The sequence below is a fragment of the Macrosteles quadrilineatus genome, unplaced genomic scaffold, assembly GCF_028750875.1.
Source record: "Macrosteles quadrilineatus isolate MER2022 unplaced genomic scaffold, UCM_ALF_1.0 Scaffold_2__2_contigs__length_208266976, whole genome shotgun sequence".
NCBI classification, from domain to species: Eukaryota; Metazoa; Arthropoda; class Insecta; order Hemiptera; family Cicadellidae; genus Macrosteles; species Macrosteles quadrilineatus.
Window position 1 is genome coordinate 175341506 of NW_026542595.1, and position 23991 is coordinate 175365496.

General features: G+C 35.5%; 1 protein-coding gene and 3 non-coding genes across 4 annotated transcripts; 2 read left to right on the plus strand and 2 right to left on the minus strand.

Annotated features, from left to right (window-relative positions):
• Positions 1-3592: 3592 nt before the first annotated feature.
• Positions 3593-3708, minus strand: Trnal-caa (transfer RNA leucine (anticodon CAA)). The gene is made up of 2 exons: positions 3671-3708; positions 3593-3638 (listed from the first exon to the last, which is right to left on the minus strand). It is a non-coding gene; the product is annotated as a tRNA-Leu (tRNA).
• A 12848-nt stretch (positions 3709-16556) lies between these two features.
• Trnat-cgu (transfer RNA threonine (anticodon CGU)) lies at positions 16557-16628 on the plus strand. The gene has a single exon. It is a non-coding gene; the product is annotated as a tRNA-Thr (tRNA).
• Positions 16629-17285: 657 nt separating this feature from the next.
• On the plus strand, positions 17286-18283 carry LOC128985924 (uncharacterized). The gene has a single exon (XM_054405914.1). The coding sequence runs from the start codon at positions 17428-17430 to the stop codon at positions 18130-18132; it is 705 nt and encodes a 234-aa protein (XP_054261889.1). The 5' UTR covers positions 17286-17427; the 3' UTR covers positions 18133-18283.
• A 4591-nt stretch (positions 18284-22874) lies between these two features.
• Trnaf-gaa (transfer RNA phenylalanine (anticodon GAA)) lies at positions 22875-22947 on the minus strand. The gene has a single exon. It is a non-coding gene; the product is annotated as a tRNA-Phe (tRNA).
• Between the last annotated feature and the right edge of the window lie 1044 nt (positions 22948-23991).

Consider the following 23991-nt stretch of genomic DNA (forward strand, 5'->3'; position numbering starts at 1 on the left):
TGCAGTAATATAGTTCGTGCAACTATCAGCTCTATTGTATTTTCTCTATAGTAAACCACTGAACTAAACAGCAACTCAATTATGTCCGTTCGAAAGCCACCCAGCAACAACTACCAATTTGAGATTGAATTTATGATGTTTTTGAACACTTTTATTTTAACATGATTCATACTTTTGTATGGTGAATATACTAAAATTTTGCAAAAACAATAAAAATCTGTGCAGAAAATTATTCGTTTTGAAACACACACTTTCCAATAATACTATTTATTGTAAGAAGTTTACACTATGAACCATTTTTGGTGTTGTTGAAGGTCCCTAAATTCAGAAAATCTGGCAAAAACAGTGTGGATTACGACATAGTTCCACGTAGTTGAACATGCAGTATCTCAAGTTTTATATAGCGTGATTTATAATCTAGACCGAAAAGTAATTTGATCCTCGTCCGGTGACATGCGATGTAGCACATGGACACTCTAGGCTCGATTTCGATGAGCCAATTAAGTTATCCACCTAAAGTTTTCCTTTTTTCTCGGTTAAAAGATTGGCCTGTGCGACTAAAATCATCGAACTCTGTCAGTTCAACTATCCTTTTTTGTTTCAAGACTGACGGCAGATTCGACATGGGAATGGGAAGTCAACTTTTATCAGCGTTAAGACTACCAGTAAAGTCCATTCGTCACCCTCACTGGTCGGGATCACGGTTCCATTGAAGAGCCTGTTGATTATACAACCGTGAGTAGTTGCGTGGAACAGTTAGCGTCACGCATCACGTCGCGGTCACGGTCGCGGCCTTCCTTGCGTCACGCTCCGTCACGCTTGACCACGTGACGATCCTGCGTGACCGACATGTAGCGAGGACGAAGCGAAAGGATCTTCATTTGTGATATAATGAAAACAAGACCTTTGGTAACAAGTTTCAGGTTCCATTGACTTTGTTGGGTGGTTCTATTGCGGATATATGGAATTTATAACTCTGTATAGGCTGGAACTGTGAATGAGCTTGAATTAAAATACGGCTAGTTCTGGCTGAAAACGCCGTACATCGTATACATTCACTAGCTATCACTTAATATTTCGTTTCTTTACGTTTTCGTGGGATAAAAAGCATAATAAGTTTGGGTAGCCTGATTGGATATGAGGATAAACATTGTAGGAACGTGTAGATGGGAACATTTATAAATCCACCTCTTCTTTCTCTCTTACCATACCACAAGTTATATTTCTTTCATCTTGTTTCTTCTAGACGTAAACATAATCCTATAGCTTTCTCTAGCCTTTTTCACTGTTCTCAGACTTCCAAGTTAACATGGTCTTTACTTTCGCCCGTTTCCTTGCTAATCCCAGACTATTATTCCATGCATCTTTCTTTGATCTTGTTCCCTTTACTGTTCCTGTGTTCCCAAACGTTAAGCTATCTTTCTTCAATCTTGTTTCTTCACTGATTCCGGACTTGTATTGTATTTCTTTAATTTATTTCTTCTCTTTCCAAGACTTAGTTATCCTTCCCTCTTGTTTCTTCGTTGTTATCAAACTTCTTGTATTTCTTTCGCCGGGTGAGGGGAGGCGGTGCGTAGCTGTGTATCCGTGGTCAGTCAGGGTGGAAAGGAGGTTTGGTTGGTCAGTGGTCCAGAACCTGGACTGCCTGCTCACTGACGATGCTCTGATGCTCACTCACTGTTCAATGCTCACTGATCCGGCACAAGTGAGCAGCGCAGAGCCATTAACTGGAGTGGTGATAGTAGAACATGACTGTGTAACATTGACTTTTAATGACTTCCAAGTGCATTAAGCTTGTTGTAAAATCGGAAGTATTTCAAATGCGTGTTGCGTGCCTAGTTGCACTTCAGTGTGCTGATTTTGACTGAATTTTTGTTTCTTGATTCACGTACAATGTACGTACATTTTACAACGTGTACTTCAATTTCTGGTGATAATTCCAGAGGTCAAACTGAAGTTCCCAACCTAGTTATATTTGGCCACAATATCACATAGATGGTTAACAAATGCTAGAAACATACTGTATCTTAAAATCGTTAACGATTTATGAGGATGGCAATGTTTGGGTATGTGTTGAAAGACAAGCAAATGAAAGTACGAAAAGATGTCCTAACTTTTGTAGTGAAAGCAAAACTGATACAGGAGCATGATAAAATCGGTATTTTATGACACGAATTTACTTCCCAACCACAACTACAACTACGGTTGCTGCAAAAGTAGAATTGCACGTTCAACAAAATAGATGGTTTAACTAACATTCAATATGGTGGATCTTAAAGTGAAACCTGGCATGTTACCAATATATTGCTAACCACCGAGCAAACTGTTAAAAGTTCAAACCTATAACATTATTTTAACTTTGAATAACTATTGGGTCATTTTAACCGTGTTATTTCATAACTGTTTACTCATTAGTTTATCAAGTTATGGAATGTAAACTATTAATATTCAATGCACGAATCAATATATCAGGTTGTACCAGGCTTTGTTATTATCCGGAAATGACTCACCAAAATTAGTTTGCATAAAAAGTCATTCATGTTCATCAAATTTATATAAGAAATAATAATCGAAATACCACGAATTTAATTAAAACAAAAATTTCGACTAACTTACCAATACCCCTAATACATTGATAAAATAATAATCTAAAAACGTGTACCTACTGCATAACAAAATTCACACACAATAAAAATAGCCTACCATTCACCACATATTGGACCCATATAGAATGGCTGTTAGCGCTCCATTTAGAGGATTGTGGTCGTCAAAATACACAGACTGATTGTATAACTGAAGTAATAATAACTTGTGCGTGACCGGACCAGAATAAATGTCACGTTGAAATAATTGCAGCGGTCATGTAACACACCGCTCGCTGTATCGGGACGTCCAAAGATATACTGGACATGTGGACACAATTATTCTGTTTTATTTCTGTCATCGCAAATCGGTGATTAAATTACGCGACTAAAATACTTTTATCAAAATAGTATATTTATCATATTTTGGTGACATTGATATGGAAAGGGATTTTTATAAACTATGATAGAGATGAGACATTTTGTGGACGATAGATAGATGTTTAAAACTAACTTGCTATACAGGATTAAACGTGTATTTAAATCAATGGATCTGCTTGATAAATTTAAACCATATTTGTGTCCGTTACTTGAGCTAGGATAGTATTTAATGTTCTGAGCTCGCTGAGTAGAGTGTCTTATTTCATTTGTAAGATGTTTAACTTGTTTACCTGTCCTCTAGTGATATAAACAAACAAAATTTAAATTATACATCGGAAATTGTTCTACAATATAACTTATTTATACATTTTAATATACTAACTTGTAGGTATCTTATGTATTCGCTTTGTAGTAGTAAATAATATTTATCATTAGGTAATTCATAGACGAAGTTTATTTGCGTTGCGTAGTTTGGGAATAAAAGTAAAGCGAAAGTGTATAATTCAATTTAGCCTTGAATAGCTTTGTTACAAAGAGTAACTTTTAACACCCACAAAATATTGATGTTTGTTATAAGAAAAAATTACAGAAGAATCACTAAAGTGCAAGTTCGTTGTACAAAAAGTTAGTGTCAGAAGTGGGATTCGAACCCACGCCCTCAGATGAGGACCAGAACGCCCAACCGTGGCTGGCACGGTAAGTTTCCACTTGAGTCTGGCGCCTTAGACCGCTCGGCCATCCTGACATGTAAGAGCGGGACGCAATTATAACTATTGAACCAAACTATTGTGATATTCAGGGATGGATTAGTTGCGTATTGATCCATGTAGCCTTGTGATAGTGGACCAAATAAGCGTGCTTGCGTCGCTGTGGAAATTGAAAGTGTGCTCGATTATTGGAACAAATTTGAATAAGTATTGTAATAAATTACAACAAAGTACAAAGTAGAATTGTAGAATATAATTCAACAAAAGTAGGCAAGGTGTAATTCGATGTATTATGCAACGAATAATTTTTATGACGAAACAAAGTAGAACTTGAATCATTTGTTACTAATCCATTGTAAAGAATTTTCAATGTGACATAATTATTTGTATCAATTCAAGTACAAGAATATGAAGATAAACAATGATTAATACAAATAGGAAATCATTGTATATGAGGTAGTGAATGCATTTTTAGTTTAATGTATAGAAAATCAAGAATTTGTACCAAATAAATAATGTGCATTTTGGGAGTATAATAAGGATACTGTATTATCCAATAGCACAGAAAACGTACCCAATAGTCAATTGAAAAATAAGTTGGTAAATATTGATTCCTTTCATTTATTTGAAAATGACAGAAACTAAATTAATATCAGAGAAAGTTAGCAACGATATGTTTATAATTTCGACAGAAATAATTTAATGCAAATTTATCTGATTTTAAAAGGTTTAATTTGTGTGAGCCAAGTTAATTAGCCGTTAATTCTTGTTTAAACTTTCACCATGATGTTAAAATGTAATGATTTAATGTTTAAATATGTTAAGGCTATGTAAGAGAATTTGCTTTAATTCCACTTTTCACATTACCTGTATTAAATTACTTAAGGAACTTCGATTTCAAGTTTAATATAGGCCCCTACAGGGTGTTTCAGAATTAGTGTCGGATATTTTAGGGTATTATTCCTGGGTAAGAAACATATCCAAATATCATATTTAAACAGTCCGGAAGTCTTTATTTACTGAAACAGCCACCATTTTGTTTTTTCCTTTAATATTTTTTTTAAAGAGAATGGTAAAACATACGGAATTGAAACTTTGCACAGACATTTCTGACTACTAGGCAAAGCTACAAAAAGATGATGAACATTTTCCAAATACATAAAACAAAATGGCGGCCATTTAAAATTTTGTTTCTTAAATAACTCAAAAACCGTTGATTTTATGAAAATTTTACAAGAATAACTTTTTTCAGGTAATTTTATTACAAATCGATTGACACCTTAATTTTTACAATTGAACGTATATTAACTGAGATATGGCAGTTTTAGTGATACGTGACCACTGGAGGTTAGTTGTAGTGCATGCGGCGGGCTAAAGTCTGCCACAACAATATTCATGGCGCCGCATGCTCTACAACTAGCCTCCAGTGGTCACGTATCACTAAAACTGCCATATCTCAGTTAATATACGTTCAATTGTAAAAATTAAGGTGTCAATCGATTTGTAATAAAATTACCTAAAAAAAGTTATTCTTGTAAAATTTTCATAAAATCAACGGTTTTTGAGTTATTTAAGAAACAAAATTTTAAATGACCGCAATTTTGTTTTATGCATTTGGAAAATGTTCATAATCTTTTTGTAGCTTTGCCTAGTAGTCAGAAATGTTTGTGCAAAGTTTCAATTCCGTATGTTATACCATTCTCTTTTAAAAAAATATTAAAGGAAAAAACGAAATGGCGGCTGTTTGAGTAAATAAAGACTTCCGGACTGTTTAAATATGATATTTGGATATGTTTCTTACCCAGGAATAATACCCTAAAATATCCGACACTAATTCTGAAACACCCTGTATAAAATGATGGTTTGAATACGGCTCCACACACTAACCAAGAATACAGAAACAGCTGTTTATTAAACACGAATTGGTTTGATTTACCTCTGCAGAAACTTGCATAACCGTTCCGAACATCATTAATTATAGTTTTGCATATATATAGTTTTGCATTCTTTTTGTCATTCTGAAAAGCCCAAAGAACCATTCTAGCTGTAGATGACTGGATGCTATCACGAATCAATTACTTTTCGAATATACACTTCTATTGTGCCGACGACTCCCTTCCATCGTTCCGTCAGACCACTGTACAGTTCACACAGAAGATGCTATCGGGATGTTCCCAGTCCAAGTCCACCCTCCCATGTCCAGTGTTGTGGTCGTCAGCGGAACCACGGAACATGGACTCACATCAGACGTTTCAAATTAATTGTTGAACGCTCCAAGAGCGCGTTTAATTTTGGGAGGACTTCATCTACTCGGGGTTTTTGGGTACTTTGGTATTATACCGACCACACCGATGAATCGACTTCTAAATAAGATTTTAATTAGTTTAAATAACAAAATCTTCCTAACCTAACCTAAAATATAGTCTAACCTTAATTTAGATTATAATTATCAGGTGTGCTCGGTATAATACCAAAGTACCGTTTTTGTAGTACAATTTGAACTTTAGATACGATAATGAGTTTTTTTTTATTACGATCTTAGTCGGTATATATTTTACTAGGTTGTTTATTTGGTTAGGTTTATTTTTAGCTGTGCACATAAACATAGTTGAGATAAAATATGTTTTTTGTATAGGTAGTTCTGTAAATACATTATAACCAGAAAACCCGTACTTTGTACCCCCCTTTAAAACGGCATAATGTTTTTAACATACAGTCTTTTTTTAGCATCTTTTAAATATTAAATTTGAAACCGATCTTTAAAGAATGCGAAATATCTCTTCGCGGTCTAAAAAGGTATAATAAAGACTGTGTTGTTTCTATGTGTACAACTTCAAATTCTTTACTACTGCTGTGAATAATATGACCAATGAATTATGTAAATACAACACCTCTAAAATATTTTGACATTTTGGTGAATTCCTAGGAAAGTGTCTTGTATCGTGATCTTCTTGTTAGGATAAATACCTAGTTAACTGCTGTACACTGCAAAGATTTAAATTGCAATCTTTCAGAATATTTTCTCCTAATTCTGTCAATATTTCAAATATACCTCAGAATTTCACCATACAAATTCTCTACAATTTCAACCACGTGACTTTACAAGAACAAATAAAATTATATACACACTATTGCACCTGCTTCGTTCCCAACCAAGTGTGCAGTGTGCACCAAAGTGTTGTAATGATTGTGTACCTGTGAAGGTCATAATGATATACAAATACGAGTCTATAGACACTACAGACAGTCACATGTAATGGTAATGCAAAGACAAATATGAACTAGCGACAAGACGCCAAGTGGTGACTCATGTTCAAGGCTGCATGCAAATATCACATGTCGCAGTTGGAAAACCTTTCGCATGAAACATACTTAGCTGGGTTTTCCAATGGGAAAGTTTTTTTTGTTGTACTGTAATTTTTTTGTTATCGGAATATTGGCAGATTTTGAAAAGAGTTACTTCCTGTATACTGTATAGTCTTGATAGCAATGAAGGATTTCCGGTCGTGCATTAATTGCGCTAAAGAGTTCCTTAATTGCGCCAAGCCCTCAAAGGTTCCCCAAAAATGTTTTTTAGTTGCGCCTAGCCCAAGCCAGGTGGGGGTGTGTTGCCGGCAGAAGGAATACGTGGCAATCCTTGTATACGTGTCATTCTAACCTAGCTAACCTAACCTACTCAATTATACCATCAAATAGGGCCGCTACTTTAATGAACGTATCAGGTGGCTCCCTGGAGCATTCGGCGCAATTCAGGAATACCCGACTACCTGACTCAGGTCAGTTAGCGCAATTAATACCCACCCGATTTCCCGAAACCAACACATTGTGTGCGTTGTGGATATTTTAAAAGGTATATGAGCAGTGTGATTAAACAAAATTAATAGAATAGATAAACTTTATTATCAAACCAACAGATAAGTAACATTTTCGAATCACTTTAAGTAGCCTGTCTATTTTTACACAATAATTTTCAACTCTACAAAGTAATAAAAATGCAAATTTTAAATGGAGTTGAAAGAAGTTATTCAGAAAGAAAAACGATAGGAAATTATACAAACAGATTAATCTGAACAAACCAAAATAATTTACGTCCAAGAACTAATTATAACAGTTACCATAATTATGATACCTTTTAATTTTAAAAGTCCACAAATGTCATAAGAGGTTTACTTTGGAGACTGACGTCATTTGAATCTGACCTTTACCTTGAAATCGTGGGAGGTCCTCCAAGTTGAGGCTTGGCATTTAAACATCGTGTTTTAAATAGGCCAATTATACAAGAGTTCAGAGCTCAAATTAGAAGAGAAAATAGTGTCGGAATCGGGGGTAATCTTTCTTCAATTCCACATATAAAAGTAATAAGGACAATATTTTTATTCACTGGAATCAATTTTCCTATCCTTTTAAGCAAGCAAATAAAATATCGGCTACTCAGAATTAACACGACTGTATTGATACAACAAAACTGCGTTATATCGTTAACTAATTCGTTTTTTGTGACAAAATGTTAATTTTAAAAGTTGTTCTCAACCTTACTTTTCAATGATATAGTGGTGGTGTCTTTTTGACAGGGATGCATCAATATGGCTAGAGCTTTAAGGGGGGATTTGGGTTATCTAATGGGTTTTATGGAGTTAGTCAACTTAAAAATAAAAAATAAATATATTAGAAACCACCAGGAGGCATCAAAGTTTAGTACGTAGTCAAAATTTAATGAAAATCGAACCGTAGTCTCTGGCTCTATAATAAATCTCTGTACTCACCCATACACACACACACACTTAAACATAATGTTATTTATTATTTCGTTGAAAAAAAAAATGATTACGTAAGGATAAAATAGTATAATTAATCATTATAATAATTTGCGATCTAACTAGTTATTTTTAGGAAATCCCAAGACTACTACAACTGAAATTGGATATCAAATATCTTGTTATATTCACATTCAAAGCTACTACACATAAGTAGTGATTACTCTCACGACAAATGAAGAGATTGCATTGACATTTTTGGACAAGTGTTAAGTAAAGATTTTCGCGACCATAGTGTTAAGATATTCGACCTTACTTGAGTCACATTTTGTGAGAATGTCACAGATGTAAGGGCAAGGAAAGCACGTGTTCAAATATCATCAGACTCGACACACAATGACTCAACCTCTGTTGAACTTGGATGAACTGCTTTGGGCTTGAGCATGAACATCTTGGCCATGTGCAAATTATGTATGAAGTTGGCATAAAAATATCACGATATCTTCTTAAGTATACAGTCTTTAGCACTTAATTTTGGCGTTGCACAAACTTATTCACGAAATTCTTGTTAAGAACGGGGTAACGAAATATCATCATGACTCTGGAATCCAAATCACGTGCAGAAAACCAAATCAAATAAACTTTATTTGCACACAGAAATATTTACATAATAACGTAAACAATTCCTTAATCACATCAATCACTGTTAGCAAATATGAGCTAAAAGTAAGTAGTTGAAATAAAATTCTACATACAGCGGTTGAATATGTTTGGAAGTGATAATGACGTCACGAAGGAAATAATCTCAAGGAATAAGTAATTTTAAAAAAAATAATGGCCTGGTTAGAGTTGAATATGCAAAATCCGTAAACTAGGCACTTTCACTTAAGAATTGCTGTATTTTACAACACAGTGTTTGTTTTAATCAAAAAAATTTTATTGAGTTAAAGTTGGCAATAATATTGCATTAGCTAAGTCATGATACGTACAGTTTTTGGCTATACAATCTCCTAATTCAAACTTCCATAAGAGTTTCATCCAGTGATTCCGGTAATCATCCCAGATCTTTAGGAAAATGTGTTTCACCCATAGTGTTTTCTAGACAATTGGTAACCCACACTTAAAAAATGGCCTTGTCAGCATCGTAATCAGCTCCATCCTGCGATTAAGCTGCAGAATCGTATCCTGGACCTTCAGAAGGAGCTTTTCATTGCGGAAGCCGCGAGATGACAAATTACTGTGGCACACGACAAAGAGGAAACGATTGGTAGACAGAGAGCAACCTAGCGGACCTGACCAATCAATACAGTCCTCAAACTGTGCAAGAGGGTTGAAGCCTGTTAGTACAGTGTTTGTACTAAAAGTTTGTTGAATTTCTGGAATTTTACCATGAAAATCGTCGTTTTAACAAGTTAGCAGATTGAAAGTCCCTGTGAATCTTCATAGCAGTCCAGCAACTGACTTACTCATTGTCACACAAGTCTAGCCATCTATCATCGTTGTTTCAATTAGTGATGAGGCGAATGACATTTGATTGAGGCGATCAAGTGAAAGTAGGCTATAAAATTAGGCCTACATAGTATCTAACGGTTGCTATAATAGCTTTGGGCTTTCCCATAGGTAACAAACTGGTGATGATGTCATTTTGCAATAAAAATGCCTTTTCAAGGAGAGGGCCAACATTTATAAAATTTGCCTCGTTCAAATTAAGATGATGTAAACAAGAATTTTGTATGTATGTAAACACGCAAAGCAATCATTAAACAAACTAACCTATCCTTACATATGTGCCACTTCCCACTTCTCATCCCAATCTAACCTCTTAAACCACCATGGTGATAAAGGATGAAAAATAGATGTTGCGTTCACCTCATCACGGATTTTCAATTTAAAGAAGTGTCGCCTATTAAAAATTTACCTTATTCAAATGAAATCAACTGACGTGGTTATTTAAATTTACAGTAGTATAATTCAATGTTGACAAGTTTAGCTTTTGTTGTCTGTAGTTTCGATTTTTGGTGGTAGACTACTTCAAACCATCTCAAAAATTCGCCCGGTTTTGGATTTGAAAATGACCAACATTTTTTTACAAAAAAATCAAAATTGAAACTAGCCTTTATACGCTAGATAGACCATAGTGAAAGTTTAGAAAAGCTACGTAGCGGGGTGGAATCTTGGAATCTGTATTGTTTATAGATAAACATACAAGAACTTAATTAAAGTTTTAAGGTTAGGACCATAAAAACGACAACCTTCTCATTTCCAAATAACCGTACACATTTTCTTAATTTGTCTTTCTCCACGGTTCGAAGCAGAAAAACGAGAGAGTGAGCAAGAAGAATAAGATGTAATGGAAACTGGAGGGTAGTGAAGGGTTGGGAGGGGGGAGGGAGGAGCGCGGGAAACACACGTAGCAGTGAGCTCATACGGCTACGTCACTAGTCCTTGAACCCAGCTGTGCTGTGACAACAGCAGTGGTGGGGGGCGACGTTGCCAAGTCGAACCGTCAATACAAGGGCTGCAACGTCGCTCTGCACGCGCCACGCCGATAACTAATTAGACACGTGACCTACAACGTGACAAAAATAACTTGGCCAGTCTGCAGCCAATTAGCTATCATTATTTTTCCGTAAAATTAGACACCAGTAACCACTAACACGTTATTTTAGATATGTAGGTATGGAAATGGAATTCAGATAACCTAATTGAGGTACCTAATAAGGAAATGTAAACAAAATAATTATCTATCACTAAATTAATTAAATTCTTTTGATATTTGACAGTTGCAGGTTGTTTTTCCATTCTCCTATACTGTATTAAAGCACCTTGGAAGTCTATATTACTAAGAACGCCTATTATCATTGGATATATAACAGAGTGTTTAACTGTATATCCAATGCTATTATGTAGGAAGAACGGTTTCTTACTCGAGCTTCCCCCCCCCCCACATCTTCAAATCCTGTTTATGATAGGTAAAGGTTGGTTTAGGTTAGGTCAGAACCGAGGCATAACCTAAAACCTCAATTATCCATAGTGTATTGTTACAGGTAGCTTATAATAACAGAAAATGTCAATGTCTATCGCTCCGAAAACCAGGGAACGAACCATTATTGCCACTGAACTATCTATTATCAACCTATCATCCCTATCACTGATCTTCGTCACACACATTTACCAACAGAAAAAGCAACCATAACCATAAAAAGGCCAAAACCAAGCAGGACCTGATAATTCATATGTTTCAATCAGTATTTAGACCTGCATTGACGCTTACAATAACAACAGATCGAGGATAAAATTTAACGTCAAAGATCAAAACTGATTCACAATTAATTTTAATACATAACATACCGACCACCCTATTTACTATATTTTTCAATACTGCAACTACATTTTGACAAACTTTTATCGTAGAATAAATGAACACTTGCTATTTTATTTACTGTGCTATTCTTTACTTCGGTAAGAAAAAAATAATGAAACTGCCTGATTCGACTCAAAAATTGGACACGCAGTTGTTAACAAATTTGGAAGCTAAAAACATCTAAATTCTAGTGTAAACTGTTTTGGACAGTTAGAACACAGATTCGACAGTGCAGTGGCAGTGTGCAGTATTCACGGTTGACGAGAGCTGCCCTGGGAAGCAATCACGCCGCCAACGCCCGTATATTCCGGGTAGGCTTTGTCTGCAGTACACCAGTGTGTTGAACAATGAAACTGCTTCTCTGCAGGCGCTACGTTCAATTTTCTCCTATTCTCTCTATACAATAGTGTAAAGCATTGTGTGCGTAATAATTTTGGAGTTAACAGTGCTGTAGTTTTCGCGAACAATTTTAAATTGTTCTGGAATTTTTTTGCCATCAAGGTAATCTATCGATGCTATTTGTCAATAGAAATAGTTTTTTTTTTTTACACTTAGTAAATAAAATCGAGCATGGATAGTGTTGACAATAATTATTGGTCAACAATGACAGTAGTGAACCAATTTAAAAATGCAAGTTGAGTTACTGTATGATATTTCGAATAAAAGATTAATTAATGGCCACCGCTGAACAACCTGTTAACTTTCAAACCATCTTTTTAGATCCTTATTCAATGGCACTTCACTTTCAACTCCCCTTCCAAAAAGTGTTCAAGTTACGATTGATTCATATTTCCATAATTTTTACTTTAGGAAACCTAATTCTCACGACCCTCAAAGTATGTAGTCATATTGTACCTAATATTCTACCATCCTAGCTAAGTTTTAAAAGCATATCTGAGCTAACTTTCACCCTACACTTTAACCCTACATGGTAAAATCAACGTTCTTCCCTTGACTATACCAGCCAGCTACTCGGATTGGGTACGTAGAAGCTTGACTATAGATAGGACTAGACACTCCATCCTAATGTTATGATGTAGCCAGTTTTTTAAATACATACTTAGGTCGTTGGATTGCATCCACACCGACCGAGTGCGCTTTGCATTGTCGATTACGCTAACTTTTCAATTAAGCAAAACTAAAATGTAAACCAAGATCTGAAGTCCCAATTTGTACCTGGCTAGAACTTTAGGCTTACCCTGAACTCAACCGGCCCTCTTAATCAACGTCCTACCCTCCCCCCGACCACGTACTTTGATTATGTACAAAACGCGACCCAGACATATTTCAACCACCAACGCTGTCTACCAATGTACATGTGTTATGCATCAGCTGTGGTGGGTTTCAGAGGGGTTTATGCAGTTCTTTACCACAACCGTGGGTTGACGTTGACACCTACCAGAGTCTGTGGTTAAGGCATTGATCTGGAAAAACGGCCAAAAGTTGCGACTTCCGGTGGCGACGGCCGCCATATCCGGCGGATACTGTGGGTCGACGTCGCGTCGTCCGTCCGCGGTGACCAGGGTCGGCCCACGGAGGATGTCTGGACTCTGGAACTATAGGTTTGGTTGGTCCCAAACTGAACAGGAGTCCTTGATCAGACTTGACCAAAGAAACAGCTGTTCTTAGTTGGTCCATATCACAAAGATGACCGAGACGATGGCGTCGTCCTGTAATCCAGCTGAGGTCGCAATACTCCCTGGTGTGGATTAACACTCGCACTAGTGAGTACTACGACTATCCGCAGTACTATCCTGATAAATAGACCAATTAGTTATTACCAAAGCAAAAATGTGGTTCTGATTCCACAATAAACTGTAGGTCCCTTAGTGGCCATTAGCTGTATGAACTAATTATCACTGTGTCTAAGGAAAATGTCGGCCTTAGTCACTAACAAGACTACAAGATCGTACCACTCATCCTATACTCTTCCTTCAATCATATTTTGGTTAAAATACGCACATAATGGCGTCACCATCTTAAATAATTGATAATTGATCGTCTCACTCCATTCAACGTTCACTCACTCATATTAGGTTTTGAAATTCACAGATGTGCGTCGCTATGCAACGTATAATTAGTGTATTATGTATCTTGTACTGTAAATACCAACAATGATATGTCCGAAGATCCAATGGTCGCGAATAAAAACCACATACGTAAATAATTAAAACAGTAAACACCACATAGTATTTGTAAACCTAATAAACTTAATGCTGCTTTACGTTATACTGTACCACATTGGAAATTGATTCGATGTAAACTTAATTTGAATTAAATGAAGAATTTCCAGACAACCTAAAACTACTAGCAGGAATAGATCAAATTGAAAAAAAAATCACATTTACGTTTTTAAACGACTAAAACAGATTGTTTGATACAGGAAAATGAAATAATACTTTTCTCACAGATTAAAAACAATCCACAATGTCATTAACATACAGAATTAGCTAAATTCTACCAACCACATTATATTCAGAGCCAGCTGGTTATCTCAGGGATATTTCAAAGATTTACATTTTCTCGTCGCCCCTCCCAAACACAAACGGTATGCAAATATCCCCGGGTCGGGAAGAGGCTTTCCCCGGGAAATTGGAGGAAATGGAAACCGCGGCAAAAGCTGCGTACGTCAAATTAACACCCACGATCTGGTGTTATTTCATCTCAGGTCTGATTAAAGGGATTTCCCAGTGGTGGCCATTTTGGATTTTTATTTATGATAATTTGGAACTCACACACTAAGCTTTCTAAGGTTTGTCTCTCGTATGAACTAAAAGAGTGCATTTAAGGTTAAACAACATTGTCAGTAGTGCACTAATAAATTTAATGTATCTAGTACTATTGGGTTGGTTACCTTTGACGTTTTCAATAATAGATTACTAGTTATGGAGTATTATAGTCCATTTAAAATCTCACAAAATAATTAAATACTCCCGCCGCAGCAAACCTGCTGACTAAGCGATTTTCCATTTGTCTGAATTGATTTTCAATTAAATCTATTTAAATAACATTAGGTTTAATGAGTACCTAGGTTTGCTGCTACAAGAATTTTTTTAGTAAAATATAAAATAGCTTAGTATAAAATAAATAAATTTGCCAAGTTTAATTAAAATATATCCACAAACAAGCAAATTACAACATTTTACAATATTCTCCATAAGAATAACATGGGAATTTTAAATTTACAATTTTTTTTTAATTCCATTATTACCAATAACCGTACAAAAACACTTTGATATACTAAATTATTTGTTTTTTTAGCTCTTTAAAAAGATTTAAGGAGAAATTGGGAAATTTTGTGTTTTGAGGGTCAAAAATGAGAAACCCCACTTTTTACCCCATGCCCATGCTGGTTCGCGAACTCATTCAAGTTTATCTCGCCTTACACCTTTAAACCAAATTTAATCAAAATCGGACAAAAATTACGACCCTTGTGACTTTTACGAACCTAGCAAGTCCTTAATTGCAAAGAACACGATTCCGATTCCATATTCCATAACTTTCCATGAAATCAATTTAGCATCCCCGATTTGCCATACTGTAGGCCTACTATAACTATTGCCTCCCATTCCCATATTCCACGTTTTCCCAAGTTCTCTGTGGACATGTTATGGCACATAATAACGTAATAGCAAGAAGGGGAGATGGGGAGGTATTACAACATTACAGCACAATAGCAGAGTTCAAGGGCGTAGTTTTTGCAGACAGGCTGTAAACTGCGTCTGGACCATCTACCCACCATTACATACTTTACAGCCCATTACTGTGCACCTGACAGCAGTCTGCTATCAGCATGACCCGGCACGATAGCATGACGGCATGGCAGCATAGCAACCAACATAGCGATGACCAATATACAGTAACAACATGGTAATCGGAAACAGTTTGAAAATGACGAGAATAAAATAGAAAAACTATTTGAGGTGAAGTCGGTTTAGTCTATAGAAACGTAGTGGAGTAGACTACTCATTTATGTAGCCAAAATAACAATCCTTTGCCTTTCCAGCGATGGGTATTTTATTCATTACTATATTGAATTTGTATCGTTACATAAGCGTCTGCAAAAGCCCAATTTTCTGTCTAAATGTAGTTTTGAAAATAAATTACAACATAACGATTATTATACACCCTCGATTTAGCTGATGATTATACAGACCGTTACAAATTGTGAACTTTATCAAGGCCTAAATATAAAAAAAAACACAATTACAATGATTATATTTCAGAAATTTTTCGCCTCATTCAGTACCATTCAGTATTTGCAAAAGAAAAACTTGTATATCAGCAAAAGGACATTTAAAGTTTAATAATTTTAGAGAGTTTTTCCAATAAATCAAAACTTGTACGATGAAAATAATTAAATAATTAAAATAAATAACTGAGCGCAGCTTTGGATTGGAAAACGAATTCTAGTGCAAGATTCGCCTGTAAACACTGCGCTTGGCGTTTCCAATATTTCGTGTTCCTTTTTTACTGACAAAGGAAATTTAACTACATATTTACGATTTTATTCGAAGGAGTTGGAACCTGAAAACCGCATGCCTAATTTCAATGTGATCGAAGATTCAAACAAAACACATTGGTAAAGATAAGCGTTTAAACAAATATTTTAGCAAGTTATCATGTAAATATGTCTTATCGTAATCCAACTTGCATTTAAAATACAGATTGTCTCGATGAATACAAAACAAAGTCGTTTACTGCACGAACATAAACAGCATCCAGCTGATATTAGAGATGAGCGGCTAGCACGGCCCAGCCGACACGAGCCTCCTTAGCTCAGTGGCAGAGCACTGGTCTCGTAAACCAGGGGTCGTGAGTTCAAACCTCACAGGAGGCAGAATATATTTTATTTGCCAATTTCTTGCTGTGCGAACGTAATTTGCCAGCAGATTTCGCACCACGGATAAATAAATTGTGTAGTCTTATGAAAAGTAAATATTTTCGGTTTTGATTTTGCCATTATTTATTTTTTTTAATACACCGACTGTATGTATCGAATTTATAGTACCATAGACAAATATTTATTCTATTTTTTTGTATCACAGTAGGCCTACTATGCATCTAACGAGGAAAATATATTATAATGAATTAGGATTTTAAACTCTAATTTAGAAAAGAAATTACATTTAATCAGTCTAAGTTTGTAATCGAATAGTGACTGGATTTTTTAATGAATTGTGTAAAGTATTTAACAATAATGCATTAACACAATTGAATACATAACCCACGCTTAAACATGCGAATACTGTACGCATACATTATGAATTTTGTGCTAATATTCAATCTAAAACACAATTTGAATAATTCTCTGGAAAAAAATACAAGTTTTATAAATCAATTTGGTTTATAAAACCAAACAAACTTCGAGCTCCAGTGTGGACGAGCCGGCGAACAAAACAAAACTCGAGCTAGGGAGGGGAGGAGGTCGGTCGACGGCTAGCTCCGCCATTTTGTTTGGAGAGAATGTTTGCTAGAGTTCGCTGTCAGAGCAATAAACTTCTCAATGTTTGCCGCCAGTCTGAGTCAGTTACTAGCCAGAGACGTTTGTGTCGTGAGTATTTAGTGTTTCCTAGTGAGTTTATTTACTTCTATCATTAAAGTATTATATTGTCTGTGCTTCTGTCATCTTAATTAACATGAGCAAAGAATTTTGGAATCGGGAAAACACTGTTAAGTTGATACAATTGTACGAATCTCACAAGTTGTTGTGGGACAACGGAAACAGTGATTACAGAGACAAGTGTAAACGAAAGGACGCTTATGCGAGTATTGCTGCTGAGTTGGGAGTGAACGTGGAGGATGTCAACAAGAAACTTGAAAGCCTAATGGTGCAATACAGAAGAGAGAGAAGATCAGGAACCGGGACGTCTGAACGAAAGGTGTGGTGGGGTCTTCCTTATTTTAAATTTCTAATCGACAAATATTCAAGATCATCTATGCCTAATATGAATATGACCCAACAAGCTATTGTGGAATTCGCAGAACCGTTGAGTGACAATGGATCTGGTTTCTCAAGTGACACCCCATCACCAATGGGTTCTACAAGTTCAATAAGCAGTAGGCCTAAACTTTTCACACCGAAACAAGACAGAAATTCCAAGCGTGGTGCCAAGAGGAGGCGAACGGACGACGCGTTTCATCTAGTGGAGACTTGCTATGACGACATCCAACAGGAGCAGAAACTGACAAAGGATGATCACTCAGTGTACGTAGAGTATGTTGCCAGTCGGATTCGAAAAATAAAAAATCCAATGATCCAGTGTATGGTGAAAAATAAAATCGACAACGTTATTTTTGAAGCAGAAATGGAAGATTTAAAAGAACAAGGAAACAAACTGTGAGCACATCGATGACATGACATTGACATTTCACTGAGAGCTACAATATGTTGGTGGTATTTCTTCCGTTGTCCCACAGTGATTCATCTCATTTGGAAAATGTTTAATTATTTGTTTGTAAGTGTAAGATGAAATATAGTTGTTCCCAAGGTAAGATGTATTTTTTCATTTAACCTAATCAGCATGGCCAAGCTCTGTTATATCACATAATTAGGAAATGTCACATAACGAGACCTTGACCTAATTCTTACTACGAATACGATAGATAGAAATACCATAATGACAACTAGGTATACGGTAGGTGGAACTTTTTTAGGTTTAGTGCAAACATGTTTAAATAATTGTAGCCTCTATTTCATATTTGAGCAATGACGTCCGAAGCATCAAACCATTCAAACCCTTAATTAAAAAAAAAGTTCAATTATAATCGTTATATTGAATAATGTTTAGCAAAAAACTTGATACAATACACATTTTTAAGATTACCTACCACTTTTTACTTAACTAGTTTGTTTATAACCTTGGCCAAACCGACAAGAGCAGCATCTTCTTGGGGCAAATACTTTACCCCACTGGACCTAAGCATTACGTGACATGCTGGCGCTTATTCAAAAATATCAAATTACATACGAGTACTAATAATACTACATGACCACCCCATCTATAACGGGAGTTACAACAGTCTCCCTTGAAGAACCAGTCGGATGTCGTAACAACCACATTTCGTAACGTCAGGGCCTCGCCCCGGCCAACCCTTACTGGGGAGGCATTGTTTGTAACAGCTGGGCACAGCTTTCGGCATCAGCTGTTATCCCCCCCCCCCCCCACATGGACAATAACAACAATACTCCAGACCGAGGAAGTCCAGACAAGAAGCTTTGTGCTCTCCCTAGGTTGTAAAAACCAGTCTTTCAACGAGATGACGAAACGCGTAATTTTACGTGCGTTGAGTAACCCTGTGAAGGAACCAGACACGGACTGATTGTAATAGAGATGCTGCTACAGGAAAAAGTGTCCATAGGATCACAGACAAAGAAAAATTAAATATAGACCGACAGCCGTGCTGTGATCAGCATAGGTTCTGGGGTCCACCCCTGGGAGCGCCGTGTAGTTACGTAGCGCCATTGACTATTGGATACTGAAGGTAGCGCGTACGCCGTACAACACGGAGCTCCCAGCAGTGGACGCCAGAACCTATGCTAACCGCAGCACAGCTGTCGGTCTGTACTGTATTTGGTTCTTTTTGTCCACAGGATTCATTTAGATGTTTTTTTTTTTCGGAACTCTGCTGCATGCAGAGGAAATGTGTAAGGAAATGTAAGGAAATGTAAGGACATGCTTGTGTAAGGAAATGTGGATTTTGTAATTAGTATTTTTTTTGTCGACTGAGTGTTATAATCAACTTTTTGATACTTGATATAGATATCCCATTTTGAGTCAACAACGTTGATTTTTTTTCTAAAACTGATGGCTACAACCTTAAACAAGAGAAGAGGACTTCTACTTGTATCAACTGTCAATGGTACACACACAGAGATTCAGCTTAGCTGGAATTAAACAAAAATAAAAAAATAAATTTACCGAGTTGAGAAAAGATGGCAGATTAGTAGTTTAAATATATTTTGTAGAATATTGGTGTGTACAATTAATTAATTACATAAAACTTTTAAGGATAAAATACATTGCCAATACATTGCATATTGCCGATTTTTCAAGCGAATCTCAGAAATAAAAACACTAAAATACAGGGACTAAAACACTAACACTGTAGATTGTGCAACAATTGAAGGGGTTTAAACTATGACATGCAAACATACCAAAATGTAATCATAATCCATTCTACTGAGACCTATAAAACTCTATGAACCGTATTCAAACATGTTTAAAGATTAGGGAAAACTAACAAATGAAAATAATTTGCTAAAAACCGGGCTATGTAAAAAATCACTTTCATATCAATGAACCGGGCCGCGTAGTATTGACCAGGAGATCCCCTCATCTATTATCCTTCAGGGTTCAAGGGTCCGCTACAATACCACAATGGAGCCTAGGGCTTCGCCCCGCTATCTCCAGCTACTAGGGCAGATGTTGGAGGTGGCGGATCAGCGAATAACAGTCTATGATCCCAAGACACCTGGTGTGACGTCACCACCCTCGCGTGACTGACACTATCTATTACGTACTATACGGCACTCCCAGCGGTGGACGCCAGAACCTATGCTAACAGCAAGATATTTATCTTCTTGAACGCGCCAAGAAAACCACGGTCAATATATCAACTACCCAAAGAAATACTGAGTATTAAACGTAGGTAGTAACATTGACTATATAACCACAACGTGGTTTATAGTCATTTTGTGGTTATATAGTCAATGGTAGTAAGTTTTCCCTTGGCGAAATTAGCTGCGATATTGGTACAGGTAACCCAAAACAGTTTGACGATTTAACAAATCAATTGGGTTTTACATAACTTCAATTATTGAAACATTGTAGAAACACTTTACTTTAAAAATTCAATCATTGCCACGGACACTTTGTACCATTCAAAACTACCTATATAGGTGGAGGAAGTACAAATTATAGACTGAAAAGGAAGAGGTGAACTGTCATGTTTTGAAAAGTTTAGTAAAGTAACACTACGTCCCACTCGCTTTTAAAGTTTATTAAATGAGCTAATGGAGTACTATGTATGTATAGCTTACCTCAAACTCACCTTCGTTTGCAGTTTCAGCACAAATTGTTCATTTTTTGACTTCACTGTTGTTTTTTCGAGAACTATAAACTATACAAACTTATGTAGCGTCTAGTTCAACAAAAAAATTCTACGTATTTCACATAGTAGAACGAGACAAAGTTCAGCTTGTAGACCTCAAACAAAGGTAACTTATTTTCTCACAGTATACTCAAAGCAAGTCGACATTGTGCAAATGAAGCAGAAGAGTCATATTAGAGACCAAACTAGTTTGATATACAATAATGCCGATGGTTTAAAAATTAAAATTACCGATTTAATTTTACTGTAAACGCTAGTTCAATTAGTTTATGCACGTACAAAACATAACACAAGTATCATAAGACTTCTTCGTGAAAATAGTATTTCCAAGTTTCACGAAAGTGTTGACGATTCAACTACTGTACTTTATTTGAAGACTTATCCTCTCTTTCTGGATTTCAAACAAAATTCGCAGTCATAACGATTAACGACGAAGTTGTTGATTTTAACGAGGTCTTACGAGACGTTAAAAAGCTTCATTCGAACTTTAATTACAACGATTTACATAAGCTTGAATCCACTTTTGTCTACAACCACCTTTAATTAAAGAAACATGTTTAAATACAAAATTATAAACAATATTCGGTCGATCCCTACCTTTTCAATGTACCACTGCGACTATCCTCCACACGACCTGAAAAAAACACAATTGCATTTTTTCATAGAAAAAAGATCAATTTGTAGGTGCAGTTTTATGATGAGATGTTAAGGAAATTTAATGCGGACGTGTTGATAGGTGAAAGAGTTTTTGTTGCATCTGTAGGGTTGCTTAGGATACTTAAAACAGTTATACAGGGTGTTCATAAAGATGCGTCACAAATTTGAGGGGCTGATAGTGCTAATCAATCTAACCAAAAAAGTTCATACAAACATAAGTTGAAAATAATCGTTTAGCCGCTAGCCGCCATTTTGTATTTTTTTACAAAACCGTTTATGAAGTTCAACAACAGTTTATGAGTTTCAAGAATTATTCAAGCTGCGGAAACCAAACTTTGCACATAAATTAACTGTGTCAAAAGGTAATTAAAAATAGAATTATGTAATTTTCTTATAAAATAACAAAGTTACGTCCATTTAAAACCTTTTAACTTAAATTACTAAAATATGGCTAAAACATTTTAAAACTTTAATTTGGCATTTTCAATTTCCTATTAACCGATACCAAGTTCAAAAAGATCGAATAAAAAAATAGCTAAAATATCATGTTTTTTAGTTGTAACATTAATTATGGTCAATGGTTGTTAGTAAAATGAGGGAAACCTAACTAGATTAGCCTTTATCTAACCCATTTTACAAAATCGTGATATTTCAGCTATTTTTTATTAGATTTTTTACAACTAATATAATTTAAATATATAATTATGCTAAGAATATTGGTGTTTATTTATTCTATGTTAATACCTTTTCTATAACAAAGAAAGAAACGTTCTCAATCTCAATAGCACATAACTGGTGTATTAGTTTGCCACTAGGCTGCAGCACAAGTCAGAGGGACCTTTTAGTTCCACATCTCTCCACTATATGCCACTTGGCAGCACCTGTCAATCAACGTACGGCGTACGGCGATCGGCGAAATGCTGAAATAGTACCATAGATAAAGCAGCTTAGTCTATGATAGTACTTTTGATAGTTAGTTGTGTAATAAAATAGCTATAGCTTAATATGCTTTCTACAAAACTAAAAAAATATCCAACAAAAATTATTTCTTGTCAAATCATAATAAATACTGCTGACATTTCTGAACGGCAGTGGCATCGGTGAAAATTACTTTAAGTATTATAGATTTTATAATTCCCTACACAAATAGGCCTACTATGGACAAATGATAAATGTGGGGATTAAAGAAATGTTCACATAACATTTACGACGTTTCATATGGTTATTTTTTATTATCTGAATAACAAATTAATAAACTCTTATGTTAACAAAAAATTTAAGGAAATTAATTATTCTCTAAAGTACAAAAAGGAATTGCCGAAACCCGGGATCGAACCAGGGACCTTTAGATCTTCAGTCTAACGCTCTCCCAACTGAGCTATTTCGGCTGATGAGAGAAGACCGGAAATTGTAGCTGGAGGGTATAGTATGATGATACTTATCCATTTGGAGAACATCACAATGTTGTCGTGGGGGTGTCTTGCTGCTTGCTCGGTTGTTGTGTTGCTTGGTCGCTTGGTCTATGGTTGTGGTTAATTGGGTTTAATCGTTAAAACAAAATTATAAACAGACAATTTATAATGTAACAAAAACAAACATTTTCATTTTATTACAAGCCATAGGCATGTCATCGCTGAAATGACAACTGTTTAATGTAAAAGTATGCAATTAAACAAAAACTATAGTGGCTTTTAGCTCAAGTGTAAAACAAATTATTGTAAAATCAAATTATCTACGGGTCAAGTCAAGATAGATATCATCCCTGTGTACACCAAATATTTTGTGTAAATAACAGTCTCGGTGTTCGCTTTATTTATTTACATTATCCTAATAATATTATAAGCGAGAAAGTTTGGATGTATGTATGGATGGATGGATGGATGTTTGTGACAAGTAAATGTGAAATACTGGTTGGATTGGGCTGAAATTTGGTGTGATGATAGCTCAAATTCCCGATTACTTATAAGGGTTATAACATTCTTATCTCAAAACTGAATTTCCCTTGTTGACCTTATGAGTAGGCCTATTCATATTTAAAAAGGAATAAAATAATTTTGTCAACTGTTTCAACTACACAAGTTCTATGAAATTAAATAGCAATAAAAAGTTTACCAACAGGGTGCAGTCAGTAAAAACTTATTATTATTTTTTCTATTTATGACAACATCTAATTTTAACCAACTAGCAACAAAAGGCTGTAAAAATGAGAATTTCACTGTTTTATTGTTTAAGGGCAGTGGTAGAAGATTATGGCATGGCTATGGTATGTGCTATACCGTAAATTAAAAGAACCAAATTTCTTAAACCATGTTTTCTCCCATTACTCTCCTAAAGGCAACAACATATAATTGTTTGTGAATAAATACTGGTTTACTAAAGTAGCTTTGGCCTTGTGGTTTTAAAATTAAAATTAAAAATAGGTTTCTATGATT